The following is a 23,450-nucleotide window of genomic DNA, read 5'->3' as shown; positions in this document are numbered from 1 at the left end:
TTCTGATGGCTTTGCACCTTTGAGTTGCAAAGGAAAGCATTTGTACATGCATGTATTTATAGTGAGCGGCTAACAAGAAACCATCAGCCCCACCCCAGGTTTGCAAACGTCCTGTGCAACTTAGCTGCCTCGGTCAGTTCTTCCGGCTCTCTCTTTTCCTTCAACATCCTGTTCTATAGCTTCTGTGAAGACGAGAAGTGAATGAATAAATGAAACAGCTGGCACCCACCCAGTAAGAATAAAGCACAGAACTTTATTCATTGACTTGAGTATAACAGTGATGCAGATTATAATGGCAGAGGAGTGCGATGTGCTGCTTGCGAGACGGAAGTGGAAATGGTTAATTGTACAGAACAGCAACCTGTGACTGCTCTGTTTCGCTGACAGGCAGGCCTAGTGCACGGACAGACAGCCATTCACTTTTACAGAGAGACTCAGAGAGAGAGCCCCCTCCCTCCCCAAGGCTACCGTGTCTGGTTTCTGGAGGGAAGGGAAAACCAAGCAAATCCCAAATCCCTACCAAAGTAAAACAGAGCAGAGCTGTCTACAATTAGCTTCGTCTTCAGGGGAAAAACCCACCGCTATAAGACCCGCTTCAGGCAGGGTTGTCAGTGCCTCACAGCCATGGCGGTGGCACAGAACAGGTTCGTTAGTGATACGAACACATGCTGCTCGAGGAAGACACTATTCTGTGAAGAAATCCAGCCAGATGCCAAAGGACCCAATCCAAAGCTTGCTGCAGACAATATGGGACTTCCCATTGATCCTGATGGGTTTGGGTCTAAGGACAGGATGCTCAAAGGTGTTTGGACACAGATAGGCGTCTACTGGGATTTGCAAAAGCACCTAGGTGAGTTTGGTCATTCAAGATAGGTCCCTGCCTACAGCATTAGGGCTTAAATATCTTTGTGAGGTTAAAGCGGTCCCGAGTGCCACGTGTTGTACTCACTGCAGTAATGCCAACAGACCATAGGGCAGAAACAACTGCTTGCTACCGAAGCCAAACATGGGCTCCCTTCACTTCAGAGAATGAGGTTCCCGGAGCAAGCAGGCCCATTATTTTTTCATGCGGATGAGCACTTTTAGGAAGTAATTAACAGACCTGCATTTCCCTTTGGGCAATGAAGTCATTCATGGTAACCACAGGAGTGGCCAATTATTTTCCCACTTCCCGAACTTGTGCTTGAGATTTAATTGATAATGCTCCTTCCCCCCATGCCAAATGCAGGCACCAGAGACTCTTGACAGGAGGTCTTTCAACTGGAACCTCAAAATCTTTCCGTTATGTTGCTTTTCTTCTCATTTAAACTGAGAGCAAGGACTCCCAAGACAAAACCATCAGCAGCTGCCACCCACGGAGGAGCCTTTTGACCCACAACTCTGGGGAGTACTTTCACGCCAAAGGAGAAAGGCCTATTGTCCTGCCACCGCACAGTTCACTTGCTTTTTCTGTGCTCACTGTGACTGCTGCGGTGTAAGACCAAACCGCATGTCCTCAGGGGTCTGCATAGTCCTTGCTCCCCTGGGCAGACCCCTGGAGTGCGGGTGCCGGGTTGGGCTGCTCAGGTTAACAGTGACCCCTCAAATCTAGACCCAACTGTGTCTGGTGGGGTCAGATGACCATGGTCCCAGGATTGTCTTGTGGCTATGTTTTTCAGTGGATGTAAAGTAACTTTCATGTGACCTGTGTCTTTGCAACACCTTCTCCTTCCAGAAAAAATAAACCTCTGAGAGAGTTTTGGTAGAAATCAGGATGGGAGAAAGTGATGGCCAGAAATAAGACCAATTTCAGTCAGTCTATAAGACCCAATACTGACCTTCTAAATCCCAAATGTTCCCATCTTCCCTTCTACCAAAGTCAATGAGAGCAGGAGGAGACAGGACCACCCGTCACTGGGCCTTTGGGTTGCCATCCTTGCTGGTGCTGAATGCCCCTGCCTTTCTGAGGAGAGAAGAAACACACCCACTTCTAGTCTGACTTTACAACAGCTTCACCCTACCGGTTTCTTGATTGTTTCTCCCAAAGGCATGCCTGTTTCTCCTGATTTACACATGCCCGGGACTTCACAGTCCTAAAACATCGACGGGCATGATTAGCACGTGACATGATGACCCACAATTTTTTTTTCAGTTATTATAAGCCCAGCTATGGGGAGCCCAGGGGGGAGCCCAGGATGAAGCCAACCCAAGTGCCTCAAGACTAAGGCATCCATGTTGTACTTCTGCTAAGACTGAAAAACCTTTTTTTTTGTGAAGTTACGCTTGAATTGTAATACTGGCCACAGCACAAAGATCTCAAAGGAAGCAGCAGCATCCAAAGGGGATTTTGCTTCAAAATGCATCTAACTGAAGCTCGCCAAAGCATCACAAAAAGAGGTCTGGTGACTCGCTCCATGCTGGGACTCTAAGCTGTTTGGCTGAAGGAAGAATTTCTGAAAAGTGTGATTATTATGGCAAGAGGATGGCAAAGGCTTCAGAGTCAAAGCAACACAAACTTTAAAACGTGCCTCAGCAGAGTGCAAAGACAAATGAAGCAACAAAATTATGTCCTGCATCACCTGGGACCAATAACCAACTCATCAGTCCTCTAGTCTGACTTTCACAGCGTGCGGCAGCCGACTTGAGTTTACAAGTGACCACAAAACCATGTTTAAGAAGCAGTTACTCACCAGAAACTGAAACCAAATGTGTATTATTGTCAGATAATTTTTGCAGACTTCTGAAATGACTAAAATCTGTTTTAAATGACACCGGCATGAAGTTGTCAGGTACCAAGAAAAACAGAACAATGTAATGAAACTCCTTGAGCAGGCTGGAGAAGGAAGCAATTTGCTTAATGTTCAATTTGCATGTAATGTTTAGCAAGTCTGTCAAAAACTGCATTCTGGATTGGGGTTTGGAAGCTACGCTCAGTTTCTTGAGTTGGCTGAAGCCACAGTGGCCAATGGTGTCTGGTTAGAAAGCTAAAAGTTGATATAACTTGCAGATCCAATCTTCTAACTACTGGCTTAATTCTACTGTCTGCAGAAAAGACCCAGTGCAAAGAGTGCATTTACACTGATATCATACAGACTTTCAAGTTTTAGCTTGTGGGGAAGGAAGAAGGAGCAATTTAAAGGAAGGAGACCGGACCAGCCATCTCTTCCTCTTCCAATATACAACTAATTGTTTCTACGACAATTCTCCTGATATTTTTCTACCCTTTAGTTGACTGTTGAAAGGACAAAAAGCCAAATTTCTGGGTCCAACTAGGTTAAAGAACATTGCCAAGATATACATAGCATTCCTCTGTGAATAAACAATGATGCAAGTGTCCCTCTAAGTAACATTTTGCCCCTGGCCAAATTTCGCACTAATTAATACATTAATACATTCTGCACTGTGACTCTATATTTAAGCACTCAAAACACATGAAGACTGGAGCATTCAGACAGACGGAAAATACACGTGGATACGCAAATAAGAAATTATGAGAGTTGGTATTTGCCCCCTATTGATCACTTATCTTTCTTTGGCAAGTCTAAGGTACATACTAGCAAGAGGAAAAAGTAAGGAAAACCACCTGCTTTGCATACACTAGTGGGAATTTTGAAATTGCATCTTAGGTGCCCGTCTTGATGTTTTGCCATGACCATATCGTCATTCTTATCAAATTAATCACATGATAAAAAAGTGAGACGCAACTGGTTTAAAGGCCTTTTACAATGACTGACTGGCCATGGCAATGGCTTTAATGGGATTTAAGCACATGCTTAAATGCTTTGCAGAAGAGAGAGAGACTTCAGCATGTGCTTAATGTGAAACCTGAACTGAAGCGTTTTACAGGTTCTGGGACTTAATACAAAGCTCTGTACAACTCTTATTCTACACCATGGAAGTCACACAAATTTAACAGCAGCAGATCTTAAGGGAAAGTTGGAGGAAGAAGTGATCACGTGGAGTTGCACAAAAGTGAAGCAACACTGGAATGGTGCTAGGGAAATGACTCACCAAATGACAAAGGACGTTTTCCCTGGGGCCATGTTTCTGTGTTTATCAGGCAGAGGGTACTTTCCTTCTGCAGCAGAAAAGCTTGAAACACTCGCTGCTTGCCAGAGAAAAGATGTGCCCTGTGACTACAGCCCTCCTTCTCAAAGGCAAGGGGTCTCTGAAGGCTTGTCAACAGGAGGACAGTCAGGAAAGTTAAATGAGTTAACTAAAGAAGTGACAGTAAAGCACTTGAAAACCTTGTGTAGATGCTCTCATTCAGAGCTGAAGCAGACTTGGGTTGCTGTAGTGCAAGGTTTAGCTACAGTAACATAAGGCCCCTTTGTATTGTACTCATGCCAGAGTTTACTGTGACTTTGCCTTTACCCCTTTCCCTTCAACTCCCATAAGTCCCATCCTGTAGGCATGCTTTTGGTAGCGGAAAAACTAAGAGTGGCAGTGGCAGCAAGTCCTAGGCCAGACAGGCTCAAGCATGCCCTGCCTACAACCCATCCACCCTTACACATTAGCAGCACCACAGCTGGATGTTTACTGGTGAAGATGCTGGGAGGTGTCCCACCGAGGCTGCTCTTCCTTGCTCAGACTTTGGCATGCTTGAAGGTGGCAAAGGGTGGACAAGCCTGGAGCTCCTCAGTGATGTATTTCTGGGTCTTGGAGCATGTCAGACCCTCAAGCACCAAAATTCACCACTGCCACTGAGTGGGCAAGCTGTGACTTCGAAGGACAATTATAGCAGCTTCTCCATTGCCCTCTTCTGTTCTGTGCAAATGTCTTTCCCACTTAAGCTTCTCTTCAGGTACAGGCAGAAGAGCAGCTCCCCATTGTAACTCGTGGCGCTATGCAGGAAGTGCCATGAGTTACAATGATCCCTTGGACCCAGCAGACATTTGCTGTTGGGTTCTGGGGGTTGGAGAATTAAGCTGCTGTTTAGAGCAGCTGTAAGCCTGCAGCCACTCTCCCCTCGCAACATCCTACCCCACTTCCAGCCCCAGAGCTGTTTTCAGAATGGGAGGGGGAAAAGGGAGCAGAGGGAGCTCATTCTGGGAGCTGCCCAGCTGGTGGTGGAGGGTGAGGCAGGTGAATTGGAGCCTCCCCACCTCAGCTTAAAAACCGCAAACCAAACTCTGCTTCCTTCCCTCCCTCCCAGCCTGAAAACGGCACTGGGAGCAGGGCTGGTCTATGTCAGCCCAGCATGCACAGGTACAAGTTATTGAAGGCACTCCATTTTGCAGCGTCTTCATCTGAACCCTCATGCAATGAGGGTTCAGACTGTTGCAGGATCAGGCCCTTTTAAAATGCTCTGCAGCCACGCGCTTGTGTTTGGTCACAGCTGTAGAGCACTTTCAGTGATCAGATTAGGCAAAAATTGTCACTTTTGTCTGAGCCTTTTATGTTTTTCTAACAAGAGGACTGCAGCTTGAAGGGGGGAGAGTGGCCTCAGAGGAACGCTAAGCAATGCAGCCTGAAGTGAAAAGTAAAAGTGGGAAGATGACTGAAGGCAAGGACAGCAGAAGAACTTAGCATGGTGCCAAAAGGACTGGGCTTCGCATCAGGTGCTCAGTGGTAACAGCCATGTGCACATTCCTGCCCTGTGCTAAGCAGAAGATGTAATAACTTAGTCCGGTGTTTCCTAACCAGTGTGCTGCAGCACAAAGATGTGCTGTCAGAAATGAACAGGCGTGCTGTGCAATTTTGCCATGGCAATGAGCTACAATAGGTATGAGGATGGGGAATGCCTTAACAGGTGTGCCGCGGAAAATTTTTATTAATGTAAGTGTGCCTTGGACTGGAAAGGGTTGGGAAATACTGGCTTAGTCCTCAGTGAAAGAGGAGTTCCTTACCATGGAATAGGAGTGTGTACCTGGCCAGGTTTGTAGAGAAGCAGATGAATGGAAAACCTTGTCCCATTTTAACACATGGTTAATTTAGTCCTATGTCCAACACCCTGATCTTATAATATGTTGCTCACATGCACCTCCCCACTGTTATGTGGGGTCTAACGTATTTTGGGAAATGACCCCCCCAACCTCTCACAAATCTTGAAATCTGCCAGCAATAAACACCACATTTCCAGAAATCCCACCCAACTAAACTCCAAATAACAAGCTATTTGCTCCTTTTCCTGGTAATCCCAGTTTGCATCTGATCTTGCAGTGTCCATAACACTCCCACTAATTTGACAAACTAATCTGGAAATACTTATTATGCTTGTTCTGGAATATGGGATAAAACATGCTGAACTGATCCTTGCTGAAACCCCAGCAAAGTCGGTGGAGTTACCTCAGGCATCAATTTGGGCTAATGTCCCAGTGTCTGTCAAAAGCTTCTGCGCACTTATTCCACGAAGGTAATGTCTACTAGGTCTGTATAGCAGCACCCCCACCAGCTCATCCACTGCTTTGCACTATTTCCTTAACCTGAGCATGCATGATAGGTGAACCCCTTGACACAGCCTCCCCAAATACTGAACCCTCAAGCCCAGACTTCTTCAGTGGGACAGCACTGATGCTGTGGCATTAGTGTGTCTTGGGCAAGAGGAAGCAGGATTTGGTCTATCCTGGAAATGGAAAAGGATCAGCCCACTGCCCTGATGCAGGAGAAGTGACTAAAGGCAGTGTGGGGGAACTCAGTGCAATGATACCAAATCTCTCAGCTCCTACAGGATCTGGAAGACTTGGTCACTGCCTTCTCATGTCTCCAGAAACAAAAAATACACAAGTGTTTGGTGTCTCCCAAAAGGAACATCTTAACCCTAAAAGTGAAACCTTGATACAGTTTCATAGTTTCTAGGGTCGGAAGGGACCTGAGCAGATCATCGAGTCCGACCCCCTGCCATGGCAGGAAAGAGCACTGGGGTCAAACGACCCCAGCAAGATGTTCATCTAACCAGACTTGCACTGAACCTAAAAGGCAATCACCCATAAGCAAAGGAGAGACCTATCAATACATTTATACATTGGCAGTTAAGCACCGAGGAAGAGGAGAAGTTGAGCTTTCAGCAGCCAAGCATTCATTCAGGGCGATAGATCAATGTGGTACTCGCGTCCTCCTGTGGATACAGCCTGCTCTCCAAGCCATTCAGTTATATACAGACTGCAGCACAGTGGGAAAAACTTGCAAGCTATATGAGTGTAACTTGGTCAACCATCCTTTGCCCTCCCTGCAAACCATGCCAAGCACAAAAGGAAAATAAAAATATAAATAACCAAGGCTGAAGCTTTGTAGCATCAAAAGAAAGAAAGAAAAATTTCAAACCCTCCTTTTAAAGCACAAGTGAAATTCTGTTAGAAGCCAAAGAGAAAGCACTTAACTTCATCTATGGCGCAGCTACATCCGTGTCTGCAACTGCAGCAGTGGTTTAACTAAAAATCTATGTCGGCACAAGATGCTGCAAGATTGCATCTTTTCACACAAGAGCAGTTAAATTGCATCTGCTTGCACAGGATTCAAATTCTCTGCTGGTATCAATCACTTCAACTCCCTGGAAGTTATTTTTCCTAGCAGGGAATTTGGCCCATATTCAGTGGGGGTGAACCAGGGCATATTTGAGAAGAATCTTTTTTTCTTTAAACACTTTACTTATTCCCATCCCAAACCCCAGACCACACAACAGGAAAACTGCTACTTCTCCACCATTCCCGTTACTTAAATGACTGGCTAAGCCCAAGCCGCATTAATTGAAGCAGAAAGTGTGGAGGAGGGAAGATTAGACAACAAACACAGCAATTCACTACTGATACCCTAGCAAATATATACAAGGACAAGCGGGGAGTTTGTTTGCCAATAATTTGGTTGGTATGCAGCAAAACAGAGCAGTCTGCCTGCCTCACTGGTTGGAATCACAAGAGGAATATGCCATTTGAAAAAAGTCCCAATTAAGGAACAGTTGTGCAAAAAAAGAGATTTCTGTCATTGTATGGATATACAGGATTTCTCCTTACCTATAGAATATATATAGATACACACACACATACATATATATCTATATCTATATCTAGATATAGATACATATATCGTTTCAATTATTGGAGTGATTACAGCTACTTGAGTTTACTAAGCATCCTAAGGGCACTTTCTGGCTGAAGCAATTAAATCCATTGTATTATAGACAAAAAAAAAAATAAAGGGAATCTTATTGTGGAGGAGAAAAGAGCAGCTTCCTATTGTGTTATACAACATCATGTAAAAAGTTTATACATGTGAAAACTACTGTCGAGTTTTCTGAACACAGAAATGTCTCCCCCCTGCCCCCATTGGCAAGTGTTCGCGTTGGCCCAATCGCTACGAATGCAAGTGTCCTTATCAGGTTTTCCCTTTTTGTGAAGGAGTGGCTCCTCTCCAGATGGAGTTGAGACTATACAGCATGTTATCCTATGCATTGGCTGTTGGTTGGCTAAGGGGACACGGCTGTGGATAGCTCAAAAGAGTTTTGCTTTTTTCTTCATGTTGTTGCGTCTCCACAGAGGTAACTTGTCAAACTCCTGTATCGTCATGCCAAATATTTCCTGGAAAACCTCAGGGGCTAGGTGGCGCTGAAGAGAAGAAGAAAAGACAAGGATCAGTTCTAGCTAAGAAGATGCTAGAGGACAAATTGGCAAACAGGCCAAGCCAGCTCTGGCGATAATCTGAGGGGCCTGACGTCATGGGGCATTCATTACTGGAATAACAACGCTTGCTCAGAAAAGTTATCCAAATTCTGATCCATCACCGATGGACCCAGCCTCAACTCTTCCACATGGCTTTTCCTCAGTGTATCTCAAGGCACTTTACAAATGAGGTTGCTATATCATTAACCCCAGAATGAGGCTTAATTAGAGAAGGGCTGTACCTTGCTCCAGGTTAACCACCAGGTCATCTTTAGAAGTGGGAAGAGAGCCCAGGACTCCTCTCTTCCAGTCCCATTCGTTCCCCACTGTGGTTCCCATCAGTTAAACTTCCAAAACCCCTCATGGGGCCACTCTACTATCCCCATTTTGCAAAGGGAAAAGCTGAGGCAAAAGGTGCTTAAAAAGTCTCCGGAAAGGAGGTCCCCAGGTTCATGAGAGTGGGCGGCACCAAGGGAGTATGTTCTGCATGAGAAGAAAGCACAGGGGTGGGCAAAATGTTGGATCGGGCCAGCGGCTGGACTCCATTTCCCAGGGGCCCCTGCCCACGTCGCTGCGGTCAGCTTCCATGCAGACCCCACAAATGGGGGGAGGATGTGACAGCACAGGGCCAGGGTTTCCAAGGACACTGGCCCCACCAGTGCTGGCAGGGCATGCAGCTGGGCAGAAAGCTGCTTCGGGGCCGGGGCAGGATGGTCCGGAGCTGGGGCAGAGCAGAATGCAGCTGTGCCCTGGCTCCCTGGAAACCAGCTGCTGCAACATGGGCAGGGGCTGCTGGAAATGGAGTCCACCATGGGCCCGATCTGGCCTCTGCCCACCCCTGAGAAAGCACCTAACAACTCAGCTTCCCTTCCTCTTTTGAGGGAGTGATGTCCCTGCATATCCCTGAGCCAAGCCCCCTGTTCCTTCTAGGCACTAGACAGGTTTCTTGCTCAGCAAGTGCTGAGAACGGGTGGAAGGTCTTCTAGATGCACGAATGTAATAAAGGGCAGAGTTATGCCTATAGATTTCTGGAATTTAAAAAAAATGCAAAAACAGCCACCCCACTATCTGGGTATCTCTCCAACTATCTCACTATCTCTGTCATGCGCATTCACAAGCAATTGTTGTTTGGAAGCAGCAACATCAACCCTCCTTCTTCTAGATGTGGGTCAACCACTAATTGAAAAGTGTTAGCAAGAAACTTCTGCAGGTTATTCCATAAATGTCCATGGTGGAGTCCCTGAAGCATCCGAGCCTGGCTTCCACCAGAGACACAATGCAGAACCTGCTAGACTACTGTCCGGACAGGGTTAGTCCGACGGCTGTAAAACAAGCAAATGCAACATGGATTGAGAATGCACGATGAGAACTGGAGCAGCTCCATCAAGGCGCGTTCACACTAACTCCTACATGCAGATTTGGAACAGGGACTGTATTCAACACCCTTCTGGCCACCTCCTCAATCCTTCTTCCTTGCAAATCATGGTTGCTATGTGCGTACTACTTGCACACTGGCTTCTGGCTTCTAGCCCATCCAGGAACAGCACAGAACAACTGCAGATGCTTTGTCTGCCTGAAGAAGGGTCTTTGTACCTGAAAGCTTGCAAAGCAGAATTTTTCCAACTATTTTAGTTGGTCTAATAGAAGATATCAGATTTACCCAAAGATCCATGTCTGCTTATGTCCCTAGACCAAGCATGGCCACAACCAACACCCCTGATTGCTATGTGAGGCATTCCTGTGAACGCTTCTTCCTGTAACCCAGGGCCCAGACATCTACATTTGATCTTTCAAGCGAGCAACAAGAAACCTTGGCTGAAAGTTTACTTAGGAATTGACTTCTCTTACCTCGAGCCTGGTTCTGTCCACGTCTCTTAGTATTTTATTTCGTCCTCTGTTGGTCACCATGAGCACTTCATATGGATAAATCTGTTAACAGTGTATAAAGAGGGGGGGAAAGAGATATATTTATATTCTAGAGCACAGAATATTCATATATTCTTCTTATAATAACCACACAAATAGGATTCTTGAAAAGAAACTAAAAAACCTTAAGAACAGCTTATTTAAGATCCTGAAAGTATAGTCTAGTTTGAGCTAATTTTATACCAAAAGCAAACTGTACCAAATTTTACAGATTTAGCATACTTTTGGACTGATTTGGGGGAGGGTTTGTGCTTCATACTTCCTATTATCTGTTATGCAAGGTATAGTACACATTTGTGTTCAACCATAAAGTACAGTTGCATATCTGGTCAACCTTTTGCCCTTTGATGAGTCAACACAGAGTTCATTAAGGCAAAAACGAATGATTTATAAGCATGTTTGAAGCTTGCCATAACTTGTACATCTATGAGGAAAAAAGAAAATACATCTATTGTACCAAACAAACATCAACCACTTGAAATACACTCAAAAAAGTTTGCCTTAACAAATAGTTTAGTTACCATGTAGGATGACTGCCTTGAATGAAATTCATCAGGTACCTTTTCTTCACGTGTTTCAGATTATTACAGACCTTACACAGGTTCCCATAGTAAATTTGACCCTGACACAGAATGATGGATTTCAGACATTCCTGTAGCTAGATTTTTACATTACAAGTCTTTATGATTTTTAATATGGCAAACATCCATTAAATCGCCTGTTAAATGTTTTCTCTATTTTTATTTATATTGTACTGAATATCCAGGTATTATGCAGACCAGATGTCTGGCCATAATGCATTTCAGAGGTTAGGGACAATTGTGCTTTTTTTCCCCTTATTGGCTTGGACAGATTTAATCCCATGTTTCTAAAATGAAAAGACTTGAAGTAACATCTTTTTTGCCAACTCTTCTCAAATTAAACTAACACAATCTAAATGATACTCTGGAGAAAGAAACCCATACGATTTGGTCCTTTACATAAGGTGTCTGAATCACAGCCTTACAATCATGCCTAGCCTCTGCAATGACCCAGAGAGACGATAACTGCAGTAATGAAATGTCTAACAGTTAGTTCACTGAGCACAGTAACAGGTCCCTGGTTAAGTCCTGACCCAGCTACCTCCAAATTCAACGCAAGTCTTTCTACAGACTTCAGAGGAAACTGTATTGGCCTTTATGGCCAGTTGTAGTAGTTATTTTAGTGACTTGGATATTTGCCCAATGGGACCAGGACCGAGGCCACCAACCCTTTATTGCAGAGGCAAAAACATCAGAAGTCTTTAATATGCTTAATGCCATGAGAAGGGAGAACGTCACAGCTAACATTTGAGTTTTACTGTTTCACTAAAACGTTCGTTCCATTGTCACTATTTAAAAAAACTTTAAAGGCACAAGAAATAAGATTCAGCCATCCGTGAACATACCACTGAGTTTATTGTAATTAATATTTTAAAGAAGGTGGACTTACATACTGATTTGTAAGATATGGTTCTTAATAGACTCTGTCATTCTTATAATTGTACATTTGGTTCTACTTTATACCTTAGGAGTTACATTGTTCATGTTCTATGCTAAAAACAACCACAGTATACAGAATTAGATAAAACTAAAATGTAACTTGTCATAACAGAACCACCACAGTGACCTCAGGAAAAGTTTAAATCCAAGCTGTGAGGTCAAAAGCATGTTTCATGTTTAGAAATTCACAACACAGCATTGTTCATAACTCCAGGTTCTATAGGATGCACAAATTCTGTCCTCCTTTTGAGGGACCTTTTGATAGTTTTGGATGTTCTGAAATGCACTGATTTTTATTTTCCAGTTTCTTCATTGGTATTGGGGCATATCCTAGGTACTTTAAATTAATGGAGCCAGGGCAATTCACAGAACCAAATATTTAGGCCAATACTTTTAAATGTCAACAAAACCCAAAGTTTTACATCAGCAAGATTTTTTCCATTAGGAAAATGACAGAATTTGCTACCCAAAAAACTTTTAAAACATTCATTTTAAATAAGTTGACTAGGTCCAGCGACAGCACTGGTGGCAGTAAGGAATTATATTGCATCTCAGAAATCATCAGAATGGATAAGTAGCATCTGAGGAGATGAGAATGGCCCCAAGCTAGATTGTATATAGTTTACTTAAATGTTCATGTATAATGAAGCTTCTAAACCTAGGGTTAAATTCTGGTATAATTTATCGAGAACAGGAAAAGCAATTTTTGTTTACAAAAGCTGCTCTTCAACCTAAAAGCAGAAATACTGAACCTTAAGACTGTCGTAAAACCAGCAGAAACAGGCAAGCCAGCAGTGGAAGAACGCAGAGAATACAGGCCCCGCTCTGATCATTAACATGAACTGCTTGTTCCAGTCCCAAATGCATTTACCCAGAGTGGTAGAGTATCATGAAATATGGTACAGTAGTGACTCTTTCTCAACCAATGTACTAAGAATCTCTTTTTTCCCTCCATCCAAGAGCAAACTTAAAGCTGATGAAAAGTGCCTGAATTAATAACAGCACTGGAGAACTAAGCCCTTGACTGCACTGTGAAGTCCAGCTGGCAAAACTGTGTCAGATAGGGGTGTGGAAAGATCACAACCTGTAGCGGATGTAGCGATGATGGGAACACCTCCAGTCTAAATTCAGCTCTTCTAGCAGAAGTCAAACTCTCCCATTCACAGGAACTGGGTAAGTAGCAGCAAAAAAACTCTTCTCTCAATAGAGCCATGTCTATAGCAGGGGGCCCAGGCACCATTGCACACTTAAAAGGCCCATACAGTAGAGATAGTTTAGGTGTTTTACTGATCGTCAGAACATGGACTGCATGGGCAGAAGCATTACAAGGTTCCCTAAAGACACACAACCCAACAGCTTCACTTCTCAAGCCTAGTAAGACTGAGACTCTGCCCTCGGAGTTTGGGAGAAGTGGCCACCCAATGACTTGGAGGGCTGGGAGTGCAGTTCAACCTTTAGAGCTGCTTAAATCTTTGCCCTTTTTTACTGAGACCTTATTGCTAGTGCCAGTTTTGGCCAGAGCTGATTCTGGATGGTGCCACGTGTTTTTGGGAATAACTGTACTGAGAGGCCCAACTCCCATTTAATTTCATATGAACCACGATTCCTATTATGTCCTAATAGTTTTCTTTCTGCAATTTTTAAGAGGAGAACACCTAAACTGAGAATATTTGCTTCCTTTGTGTTTTACCAGAAAATCCAAGTTATGGTATGAGCTGTGTGCAATCTACACATGGTAACTACAACAGTCGGTTGCAGTGGCTGTGTTTCATTTTCATATCGAGAAAAGCCATGTTTTGATGAAGATGTATTAGTCTAAATGTTTGTGTGTTAAGTAGATGCAGGCCAAAGGATCACATGGGAGTCTCTTGGTGATCACACAATGCTTTTGCCGATTAGACAGGTAGCGAGGCCAAATCATTCATTATATGCGGCATGCTCACGGCAGTCCAGTACATCTGCAGTCCCATGACACTGTCTCTCAACTGCTCTTGAAAATAATATTTTCATATTCACCTCTGGGCTCATTCTCTTATTTAAATGGAATTGGAACAAAGAGATTCTTAGAACTCAGCTCTTTTGCATGCAGCTGCTATTTAAAATGGGAGGACTTCAGACACGCACATTACCCTTAGTCAGGAAAATCAACTCCTCATGTGCATAACTGCACTTTATTATACTCCATGGACATCTGAAATGCAGTGAGCAGAGGCCTAGCAGTCATGATGATGAGACTTGTTTTCTAAACCATCAGAATATATGTGTAGATACCTAAATGCCTTTAATAATCTGCTAGCGTTGCCTGCCCATGAGTGCTCTGCGGCTGATACTGCCTCAGTACAGCTGAAACTGCCCATCTGGAGTTGTCTCTCTCCAGGGTTATGCTCGGTAGTTTTCTACTCTTTTGGTTCTATGAAGGTGGCAGCTACATTGGAGAGAGGATCAGCTGCACGTGGTGTGGCTCAAACACTTTGAGCATCTTCGGTTTATCTCTAGAAGAGCCTTTGACATGTCAAGGCTTGTGGCTCTGCTTGCCCTATCGCGGTGCAGACAGGAGGCATAGCTACTCAAGGCAAGGACCAGAGCAGAGGGAGAAGTTTGGCAAAAGCAGGAGCAAACTGACTGGGGTGTAGCAAAGGCAAACACCAGAGAGTCAAGACATTTTCTATGATCTCTCATCTGCATTACAGTCAAACCTTCACTGTCTCGAAGGAAAGTGAATAATGTCTGCACTTGCCTTTGGTTCCAACATGTTAGGCATAGACACTCCTCTGTCCATTCTCATTCCAGGGACATGACCATCCGGGAGGGACTGCATCGGATACAGGTACACATCAGACACACAGGTTACACACGCACACACACACAGGGTAAAGGCACTCATGTAATGATGAAAACAGAGGTGAATTTACCCTCAAACCTCCCCTAGGTCCTTATGTTTAACTTTGCTCTACAGAATGCCATCATTACTATTGCTTAGCATTTTGCCAGTGTGAGCTGCAGGAGCTCCCAGCTCGTTTCCCTCCCTCATGGACTATAAGGTAGTGTCAGCTATGTGGGATCACACACAGCTCTCTGTGGAGCCCTTCAACACTAGTCCATAGCCCACCAGAAGTCCCTAAACAGTGACAGGACCTCTTGTGCCTCAAAAGCTGCACATGCTTCTTCTGTGGGTGTGCAGCTTGAAATCTGAACTCATAGCCCACATAACCCCATTCTGGGACACTCTGAAACTGCTGGACTAGCTTACTACTTACAAATGTCACAGCCATTCCCTACACGTCTTATCCTGTAAGGTATCGGAGATAGACAGCTGAATTTCACTGGATGTTTGGCTTTAAAGATTCCCTTGTTCAGTAGCAAATTAGCAAATACATTAGTCACTGGGACAGTGCTAGTGTTGCTTTGCTCTGACAAAGCAACTGTAAAAAATGGCACCACACATTTCTGCTTAAGTAATTTTTCCTCAGAAATAACTACTGCTTGTGATGGGTTCAGTTTACCAGTAAACAGTCTCTTCTTCCAAGTGTTGACAGTGGAAACGCCACCTAGACCTGGAAGTCGGTCTGGGTTCTTCCCATTTTGCGTGGAAAGAACGGCCTTGTCAGCCCTATTACAAAGCTTCCCTTACATTCGAGTCTCCTGCGTCTCCATGATACCCTTCCTGACACCTGCGCAAGCCTTCCTTGGATGTGTACAGGTACAAAAGATTGAAACTTTAGGCCTCAATAAACTCCCACCAAAGTCCATCTCTGCACTCCCTGACTAGTCCTTTAATTGGGAGTATGATGGTTAATTCTGCTGCAGAGGCACCAGGAAGACTAGCATGCATCTAACATGCTGGCAGGGCAAGTGCACTGGGTTAATGTCCAAAAGTCTAAGCAGTTTATTTTTGTCATTAAAACCAATGGATTTGACTATGACTTCCCATAGAGACAGCTCTATTGTATAAACGGGTGCCACTTCTACACAGTTTCTGTTCAGAGCAGAACCACACTTCAAGGATAATGCAAGAGGATAACATAAATACATTTGATCATCCTCTTGCTGCTAAGCAGTGTCTTTGATATGCTGCATAATACATCTGTCCGTGTATTTAAACTATTTATTAATATTATTTAGCATCTGCATTGTGGTAGTGCCTAGATGCCAACCCAGGTGAGGGCCATTTCTGCTGGGGTCCTAACTGCCTAGTGGACATTCATTAAAATAAGCACTGGCAACAATTTTCAGTGGCAACCTGGAGGAGAAGGGCAGAGCACCTACTTCCAGGGAAGCGATGGTGATGGCATCACAGAAGACCACTTCCCAACCTTCTTGGCTGGAGGGTCAATTCCACATTGGCAGCCACAGACAAAAAGGGCGAATTCAGCGCTTACGGTTTAAAACGGGCACCCCCAGAATGAAGAGGGCTGTGTCTACCCTTCTCTTTGGTTGGGACCAGACAAGCAGAGGGAAATCCCATGCTAAGATGCCAAAAAGGAATTACTGGAGATAATTTTCGTTCCATTAACATCACCACGCTGGTCACAGAATTGGCGTTCGGGCCTCCTCACCCAGTTCTGGGATGGTGTCAGGAAGTAACTGAGCTGTGCCTGTTCCTTGTGGATAAACGGCTACCTCATTGATTATGCTTAAGCATGCAGATAAACTGAAACAAAAATGTCGTAAGAAACCCTTTCCTGTAGCAGAAATTCAGATTTGAGTATGAGGGGGTGTTCTTAGCTCTGCTGTCAGTTGAGTGGTGAAAACCCATACTCTACCTGGAAATCTGAAAAGAAAAAAAGAAAAAAATCTCATCAGCATCAGACAGCAAAGGAGCCTGGATTGATCACACTCCACAGAAGTATCAGTTTCTCATCCTAAGCAAAATGAGATCATTTTGCAGCCTCCGGCAAACCCCAACTCACTGTTCATCACTCTGGTCCAATTAATCCTTTGTAGAAATGTCTGAAGGTTATTAGCTGCAATTCCCTAAATGGCATTAGGAACTTTTGTCACCTGCCTTGTATTATTTTATAATTAAGCATAAATTGTCTCCTCCTGCCACGCAAACTATAGCACTGTAGTTGGCTCTGATGCACTACGACGTTTGGGGAGAAATTCAATTTTTTTTGGATGCGCTTGACTCCAAAGGCCAGATCCAACTTCTACTGAAGCAGTCGGAAATATTTAAAAAAAAAAAGGGCTTGGCGCTGAAGGTTTTATCCTTTATGAGGAAGCAAGAAAGCTAATTTAACAATGTAGCTTTAAAAACGGATTCAGTTAAATCACTGCAATCTGAACCACATGACTTGAATCTGTACAATTTTCCTGTGTAGAGGAGTTTTACATGTTTATACTACAGCATACCAAGAGCTGTGGTGCAGATAGTAGACACACATTTCTTGTAGGTCAATTAGAGTAATATCCATCACTACAAGTGTAAATTATTATTTAAAATACATCATCAAAATGTTATTTCTTTTTTGCAAGTACAGCAAGTTCCCACCAGTTAGATATCAAAGGGCTCCTACTGGCACCTTCAGTGTTGCTTGTCCCATACACGGACTGGTCCCCATTGTTTATTTTAATGCAGTTTCTCCCGGTATCCCCAAGCTATGAAATCTTGCTTTAAATTGGCCACAAGACACTCATTTTGAAACAATGTGATTCATTAAAATAATTCCAATCTACTCAAAATTTTAAAATTTCAAATGATAATAACATTTAAAATAATCTGAATTTTTGAAAAATTAATTCTGACAAAGCAAATCTCTGATAAAAACTGTTTAGCTCCCTCTGCTGAATGAGTAGTACAGGCACAGCCTCTGGGTGGGGTATCGAAGTGGAAGCTACGAGGAGTCTGGCGCTTCCCTCCCTCAGGCCTGTACATGGTTAAAGACTCCTGATAATACCTTTCAGCTCAAGCTGCTTTTGCAAGATAAATTACAACCTCCTAAAAGGAGAGATTGTAATTAAGGACAGAGAAACCAGTTCAGCAAATATCTGAACTGATCACAAAAGTCTCATCTTTCCCTGTTCGGTGAAAGGATCCAGGCTTCTAGAAGGGTTGGGTCTCTTTTAAAAAGAAAGGGCAGTTTCATTCAAAGATTTGTGCCCAACATAACTCTACACATTAAAAAGAAGGTCCCTTCCTCTTACCCGTACCTCTCCTAAACTCTTTCCTATAGCACGATTCAGTCATCCCTGCTTTGTGCACTGGCCTTCCTTCTTCCTAAGATAAACTCTGCTCTGCTCACTACATGACTATCCTTCTGCCCCTTATGCCACTCAATTGACCATTCCCATTTCTACCTGAGCCTCCGTAATGCTAGTCTTGGCTCGCAAAGAGACAGTGGCATCATGCACCACAGTTTTCTGAATTTGAATGAGGCTCTTCATCCAAGGGTCTTCAGCCATTTTCCAAATATTAATTAAAAGTGCAAACACACGAGGCATTTCCTAGGCAACAAACTGACTTTATTACCTAGTAAAAGTGGAGGGGGCATGTGACACACATGCCTACTGCAGAGTAAATCACTCTGATCCAGAGTAAAGTTACCCCTTGAAGAATGTGCATTAATTTTAGTATGCAGAATGTGTCCAGTCTCCTCAACAATTTTATCCGCAGGGGGCAGTTTGCTCGATGTAAACTGTCTCCTCCTCTACCTAATGATCAGGTGCTATACTAGCACCTATGGCAGGCAGCTGGATACATGGTTGGTCCTTACTGGGCGCATGTACAGGGACGCATTCATGTGCAGCAATATGCTCTGATGTATATCACACCAGCGTTTACTGCTCCTGCGCACCACATTTACATGTGCACCTGGGACTGCAGCATGTTTTGGGCAGCCTGGCTGGCAGGGGACCAGGGGCGGGTGGGTGTCCCCTGCCAGCCTGGTAGCCCGAGGCTGGTCCAACCCAACTCAGTGTGCTGCAAAGGGGCTGCCTTGGGCACAAGGGTGCTCCAGTGTGGGGCTAGTCAGTAGGTAGCCCCTGCACTGAAGCACCCTCATGCCCCAGCTAGTCAGGTCAGCATCTACCTGTGTGTTGCTGTGCACAGAAAAACTCCACAGCAGGATAATACTTGTATTTACAAGTACTAATCTGAGTGAGTTTATTAGTTTCTTGTGGTCTAATAGGGCCACACTTGTAGACACCAAGTAACTTACTGCAGTGCTAAGTAGACAACTCCACAGTAAACATCTCACGTAGACACGCCCACTAGGGAGTAAATTCACTGCAGAGCAAAATCTACAATAAATAACTATAGTCCTTGTGTTGTGCACCTTAACACCAGCACTGCAGCATGCAGCTGCTAAGCTGTACGCTGGGCAATGTCTTCTTATACTGGACAGTTGAATAACCAGTATAAACCGTCTCTTAAATGCAGTGGGAAAATGTCATAGGAAGGTGGAAGAGTGTTCCCTAAACTAACTGTGATGTTTAAGACAAACTGTCCACCTCTAGCTGTATTACCATATAATCGTGTCTATAGCAATTAATATGCTGATGCATGTACATACATTGGACTATTCCTATAACTTTTTACATATACAGACGTTGCCATTTGGCTTCCTTGTAGCAACACTCTCCCTCTCTCTCTCTGTCCTTATATAATGTGTATGTGTGTGTGCGTGCACATGCCCAGTAATACCATGTCTATTAAAACATAGCAGTTATTCTTGTTCTGGCTTGCATAATAAACAACAGTGCAAGTCAGAAAGAAGGGAACAAATACAGGCTTGCTATTGTTTAATCCAGGTGAGGCTCAGAGAAGAGACCCCTGCAGACTCATTTCTCAGTGACTCATTCATTAGGTCAAACTGAAATACTGGATCTACTTTGCAGTTCTGGGCTAGCTCACTGGAAACTCAAAGGCTTCATCTGTGCACACAACTAGTCCATTAGGATCCTGCCCTCCTGAACCTTTAGAGCAGTGATGCTCATCATTTTGGCTATGCCTGCCAGAAAAATGGTACAGGGCTGGTCTGTGGGTAGGATCAGACTCTGTGCTGTGACAGCGTGCCCCCCGCCTCCCCCCCCAGGATCAGGCCCTGGGGTCCAGTGCTGCCTCTGTGCGTTGGGACTGGGCTGCTGCCCCCACCCATTGGGGACGGACTCTGGGGCCCTACACTACCCCTTAGGTCCTATGTGCCAGGACTGTGCTCCAGGATGCCTTGTACACCCAATCCAGCATGAAGGGCCATAACCAGGGGACCATGGAGACTCCTGTGGGCTGGACAACTGGATCTGGCCCAAGGACTGGGGACTGTGCACCCCTGCTTTAGAGTAGTGGTTCACACCCACAGGGCCATCATTTCTGCTTGAATGCACTGAAGGTTATTATAAGAGATTCCCTGCTTGCCAGAGAGGAAATTAAGAAATCCCAGGTACTAAGACCTTAAGATCAACCTTAAAATCTTTTGGAAAAATATCAGGGGAGTAAGCCAAATAAACAACATAAGATGGTTGAGCAAATCCAGCTGTGTCATGTCAAGAGGGCTAGGTTCATATTCCAGTCTAAGCCTACACCACAAGTATAATCATGCGTTTTGTGAGCAGATCACAACACCCACAGTGACCAGCCACAAACACCTACAGAACAATCGAACAGTGTCTGCGTCATGAAAACATGTGGGGAGGCGTCTTGTACCACCTCTGGAGGAGCGCAGCTCAATGGGAGCTCGTAGACAGAGAGTTACCAGCAGCGTATGGTATGATGTTTTCTGGAGCGCCGTACTGCACACTGGCCAAGCGAGTTAGCAGTCCTATGCAAGCACCAGAATAACCTCATTATCTCCTCCTCAAAAGAAGATGCAACGAGTCCACTAGGGCCTCTAACCCAGGCGACACATGAGTAACTACCAGGCTTTAAACACACGTGAACATAAACTTTATTCAAAATTAATCACTTTATTTTCCACACACCCATTTGCAAGGGAAGGTAAAATCATATAGGAAAAGCAGAAAAAAGCACTCATTTCCGCTTCCCCCTCTCAAGTCCCCAGATTAAAGCAGCTTCCCTTGGCTGAGGAGGACTGTATGGGACTCTCTTCCTGGCCCAGAAAGGTAATTCTAGGAAATCTAATCTCCAGTACTGCTAGGAGAGCTTTGATAGCTGCAAATTTAAGGAGTGAGGGATGTCACGTGGCAGCCCTAGGTCCAAAGCCACTTGGGTGGCCCACAAAAGTGGACGTTCAAATATGTTTTAAAAGTTGTAAAGCATTTCTCATCCCTTAGAGAAGGCTCACTCCTCTCTTGATGTCTTTTGTCACTCTGGGCTTGGGAATCTGTATTACCAGAACCAGTACAACCTCTAACGTAAGCTGGAAGTACTACATGTGATTGACACCTATGAACAGCCCTTATCTTGCTGTCAGGAGGGTTACTGGTTATGATGGAGTCCTGAATAAAACCAGTACAGGGGAGATCAAACTCAGAACCTATATATGCAATCTTAATACCTTACAATCCTGAATTTTAGGAATGAACCTGAAAGAAGGATGTTGCTTTTACACAGCTGGTTTCATTTTTAAAACAGCCCATTCAAATCCCAGATGCACTTGTACGCTCAAAAAATGAGACTGCATATCTCAGTAGCAGATCAGAAAGTGCTCTGCAAAAAGACCTTTCAACTTATACATTGCATGCTGCTCCCCGCAGAAACAAAGCCTCTACTTTGCCTGAACATAACTATTTGCATGCTCACCGTGCCAAAAGGGGAAAATGAGACACTGGACAAAACACATTACCTAGCTAAGTCGCATAACAAGCCAGAGGCAGAGCTGGGCTTAGCGCTCCTAGTTTACCTGGCACTTAACTGCCGAGCTCACGGCCTTTCAGACCAGAACGTCTAGGGTTTATCATTTGTGAATAAGTACCAAGAGGAAAGCAGAACTGTGCACATCCTTGAGTGCATCCATATGGCCTAACTCCATTTACACTAGTGCCAGATCCATGCCTTGCTATAAATGAGAATAAGAACTATAAGGAAGATCAAACAAAAATACTAGCTTAAAAAGTGCAGCCAGGGGTAAAGTGCTGTGAACAGGCCCAAGACCAGCCATGTCTATACTCTTCAAATGGAAGAGTAGAAACCAACATGAGCATCACGGCACACTCAGGGACAGAAGCAGCGTATGAAAAAATGCCTTCACCTTACCTCGACCACCACTGCTCACGTCACCATAGCTGTTGTACTGACCAAAATCTGTAGACACCGGCTGTGATAGGAAAGCAGAGACAGAGGTGTGGGTACACAGGTCATGTTTAGGGAACTACCAAGATTGAGGCAGCAGACGGGTGATTTTGTGGGCCGATCCCATTGGGAAACCAGCATTTTATTTTTTATTAAGTTTTTCTTTCCTGATGATTCTGTACAAAATTGAGGAAACTGCTGTCTTTCGCCGTTTCCATAAAAATCACGAAACTGCTATTTGAGTAGGTCCCTAGGCATGTTTCGTCAGCATGCCACTTTTGTCTTGCATAACAACTTGCTTTAGATTTGTACTATTTGCGCTTACAGGTTTTGTTTGCAGTTTACACAATCTGTGACAGAATCCAGTTGCGGGAAGGAAGGATGAGAGTTGTTTTACTTGTGCTAGATTTAATAAATGAGACCGGTCAAATTTAAAGAAATGATATGGCATCAAGAAGAAAAAAAATTCTCTAAACTGTACATTAATGCCAACTTCTGCTTCTCCCCACTGCTGGCATCTTACCCTGTGCAGTCCATTTCTTCCATAGCCAGGAAGAGAGGAGGTCTTGGAGGCCGCAGCGTGTGCTGTGGAATCGAGAGGAGAAAAATCTCTTATTAAAACATTACAAATGCTCTGGAAAAGTGAAAATCTCAACATTGTGAGAATCAATTAGGGTCTTTAGCGAGCAAAGTCTACAAACATGACTGACAGAGCCAAAGATGTATACAACCAATCAACATGTCCTTATCTGTGCCCCATAGGCCAAAGGGTTATGACCCCACAATTGTTCCCTAAGGTAATATATCATCTCATCTGTGGCATCATGAACGGAGGTCATCAGGGAGTGGCACTGAGTTGAATAGCTGCAGCAGGGAAAATTCAAGCAAGTCTCCAACTGTTTTGACAGGGAGTCTTCAAGTAAAATCAGGACCCCGCTGCATAGTTCAGAATTTGGCAAGAAATCAAGGCTTGCTTAGCTCAGTGAGTCTCAAACAGGGTGCTGCAGCACCTTAGGGTGCCACGAAATCCTTTAAAGGGTACCAATACAGTATTAGTACTGTTAGGTGTGCAGACACCTAAATGATTCACCCAGAGATGTCAAATAGGAGTCAAAAACATTCTGCCCCGTGGTGGTCTTTCCAAGTTCTTTTGCAACAGAAGAACTGCTCTTTTATTTTCCTGTAGTCAAAAAACCAATGAAAGCTAAGAGCTGGCATTTTCTGAGGGGTGCCTTGAATCTACCA

The 23,450-nt window shown here is 44.2% G+C and overlaps 1 protein-coding gene across 10 annotated transcripts in view; it reads right to left on the bottom strand.

The window, feature by feature from the left end:
- Positions 1-233: 233 nt before the first annotated feature.
- The window catches only part of ABLIM1 (actin binding LIM protein 1), a 303,618-nt gene continuing 280,401 nt past the window's right edge, over positions 234-23,450 (bottom strand). For 6 of the 10 annotated variants that reach the window (XM_090058516.1, XM_090058515.1, XM_090058519.1 and 3 more), the window contains 6 exons: positions 22,729-22,790; positions 22,170-22,230; positions 16,783-16,790; positions 14,757-14,831; positions 10,422-10,502; positions 234-8,519 (listed from right to left, as the gene is read on the bottom strand). In XM_090058516.1, coding sequence (XP_089914642.1) covers positions 8,406-8,519; positions 10,422-10,502; positions 14,757-14,831; positions 16,783-16,790; positions 22,170-22,230; positions 22,729-22,790 — 401 coding nt within the window. In that variant the 3' untranslated portion in view covers positions 234-8,405. Of the gene's footprint in view, positions 8,520-10,421; positions 10,503-14,756; positions 16,791-22,169; positions 22,231-22,728; positions 22,791-23,450 lie in introns of those variants that run through there. The other 4 variants (XR_016443660.1, XR_016443659.1, XR_016443662.1 and 1 more) reach the window with 1 other exon arrangement.

The sequence above is a fragment of the Crocodylus siamensis genome, chromosome 7, assembly GCF_052110815.1.
Source record: "Crocodylus siamensis isolate JL-2025a chromosome 7, ASM5211081v1, whole genome shotgun sequence".
Taxonomy (NCBI): Eukaryota; Metazoa; Chordata; order Crocodylia; family Crocodylidae; genus Crocodylus; species Crocodylus siamensis.
The sequence above is the reverse complement of the archived record's forward strand: the minus strand, read 5'-3'. Positions and strand labels throughout refer to the sequence as shown.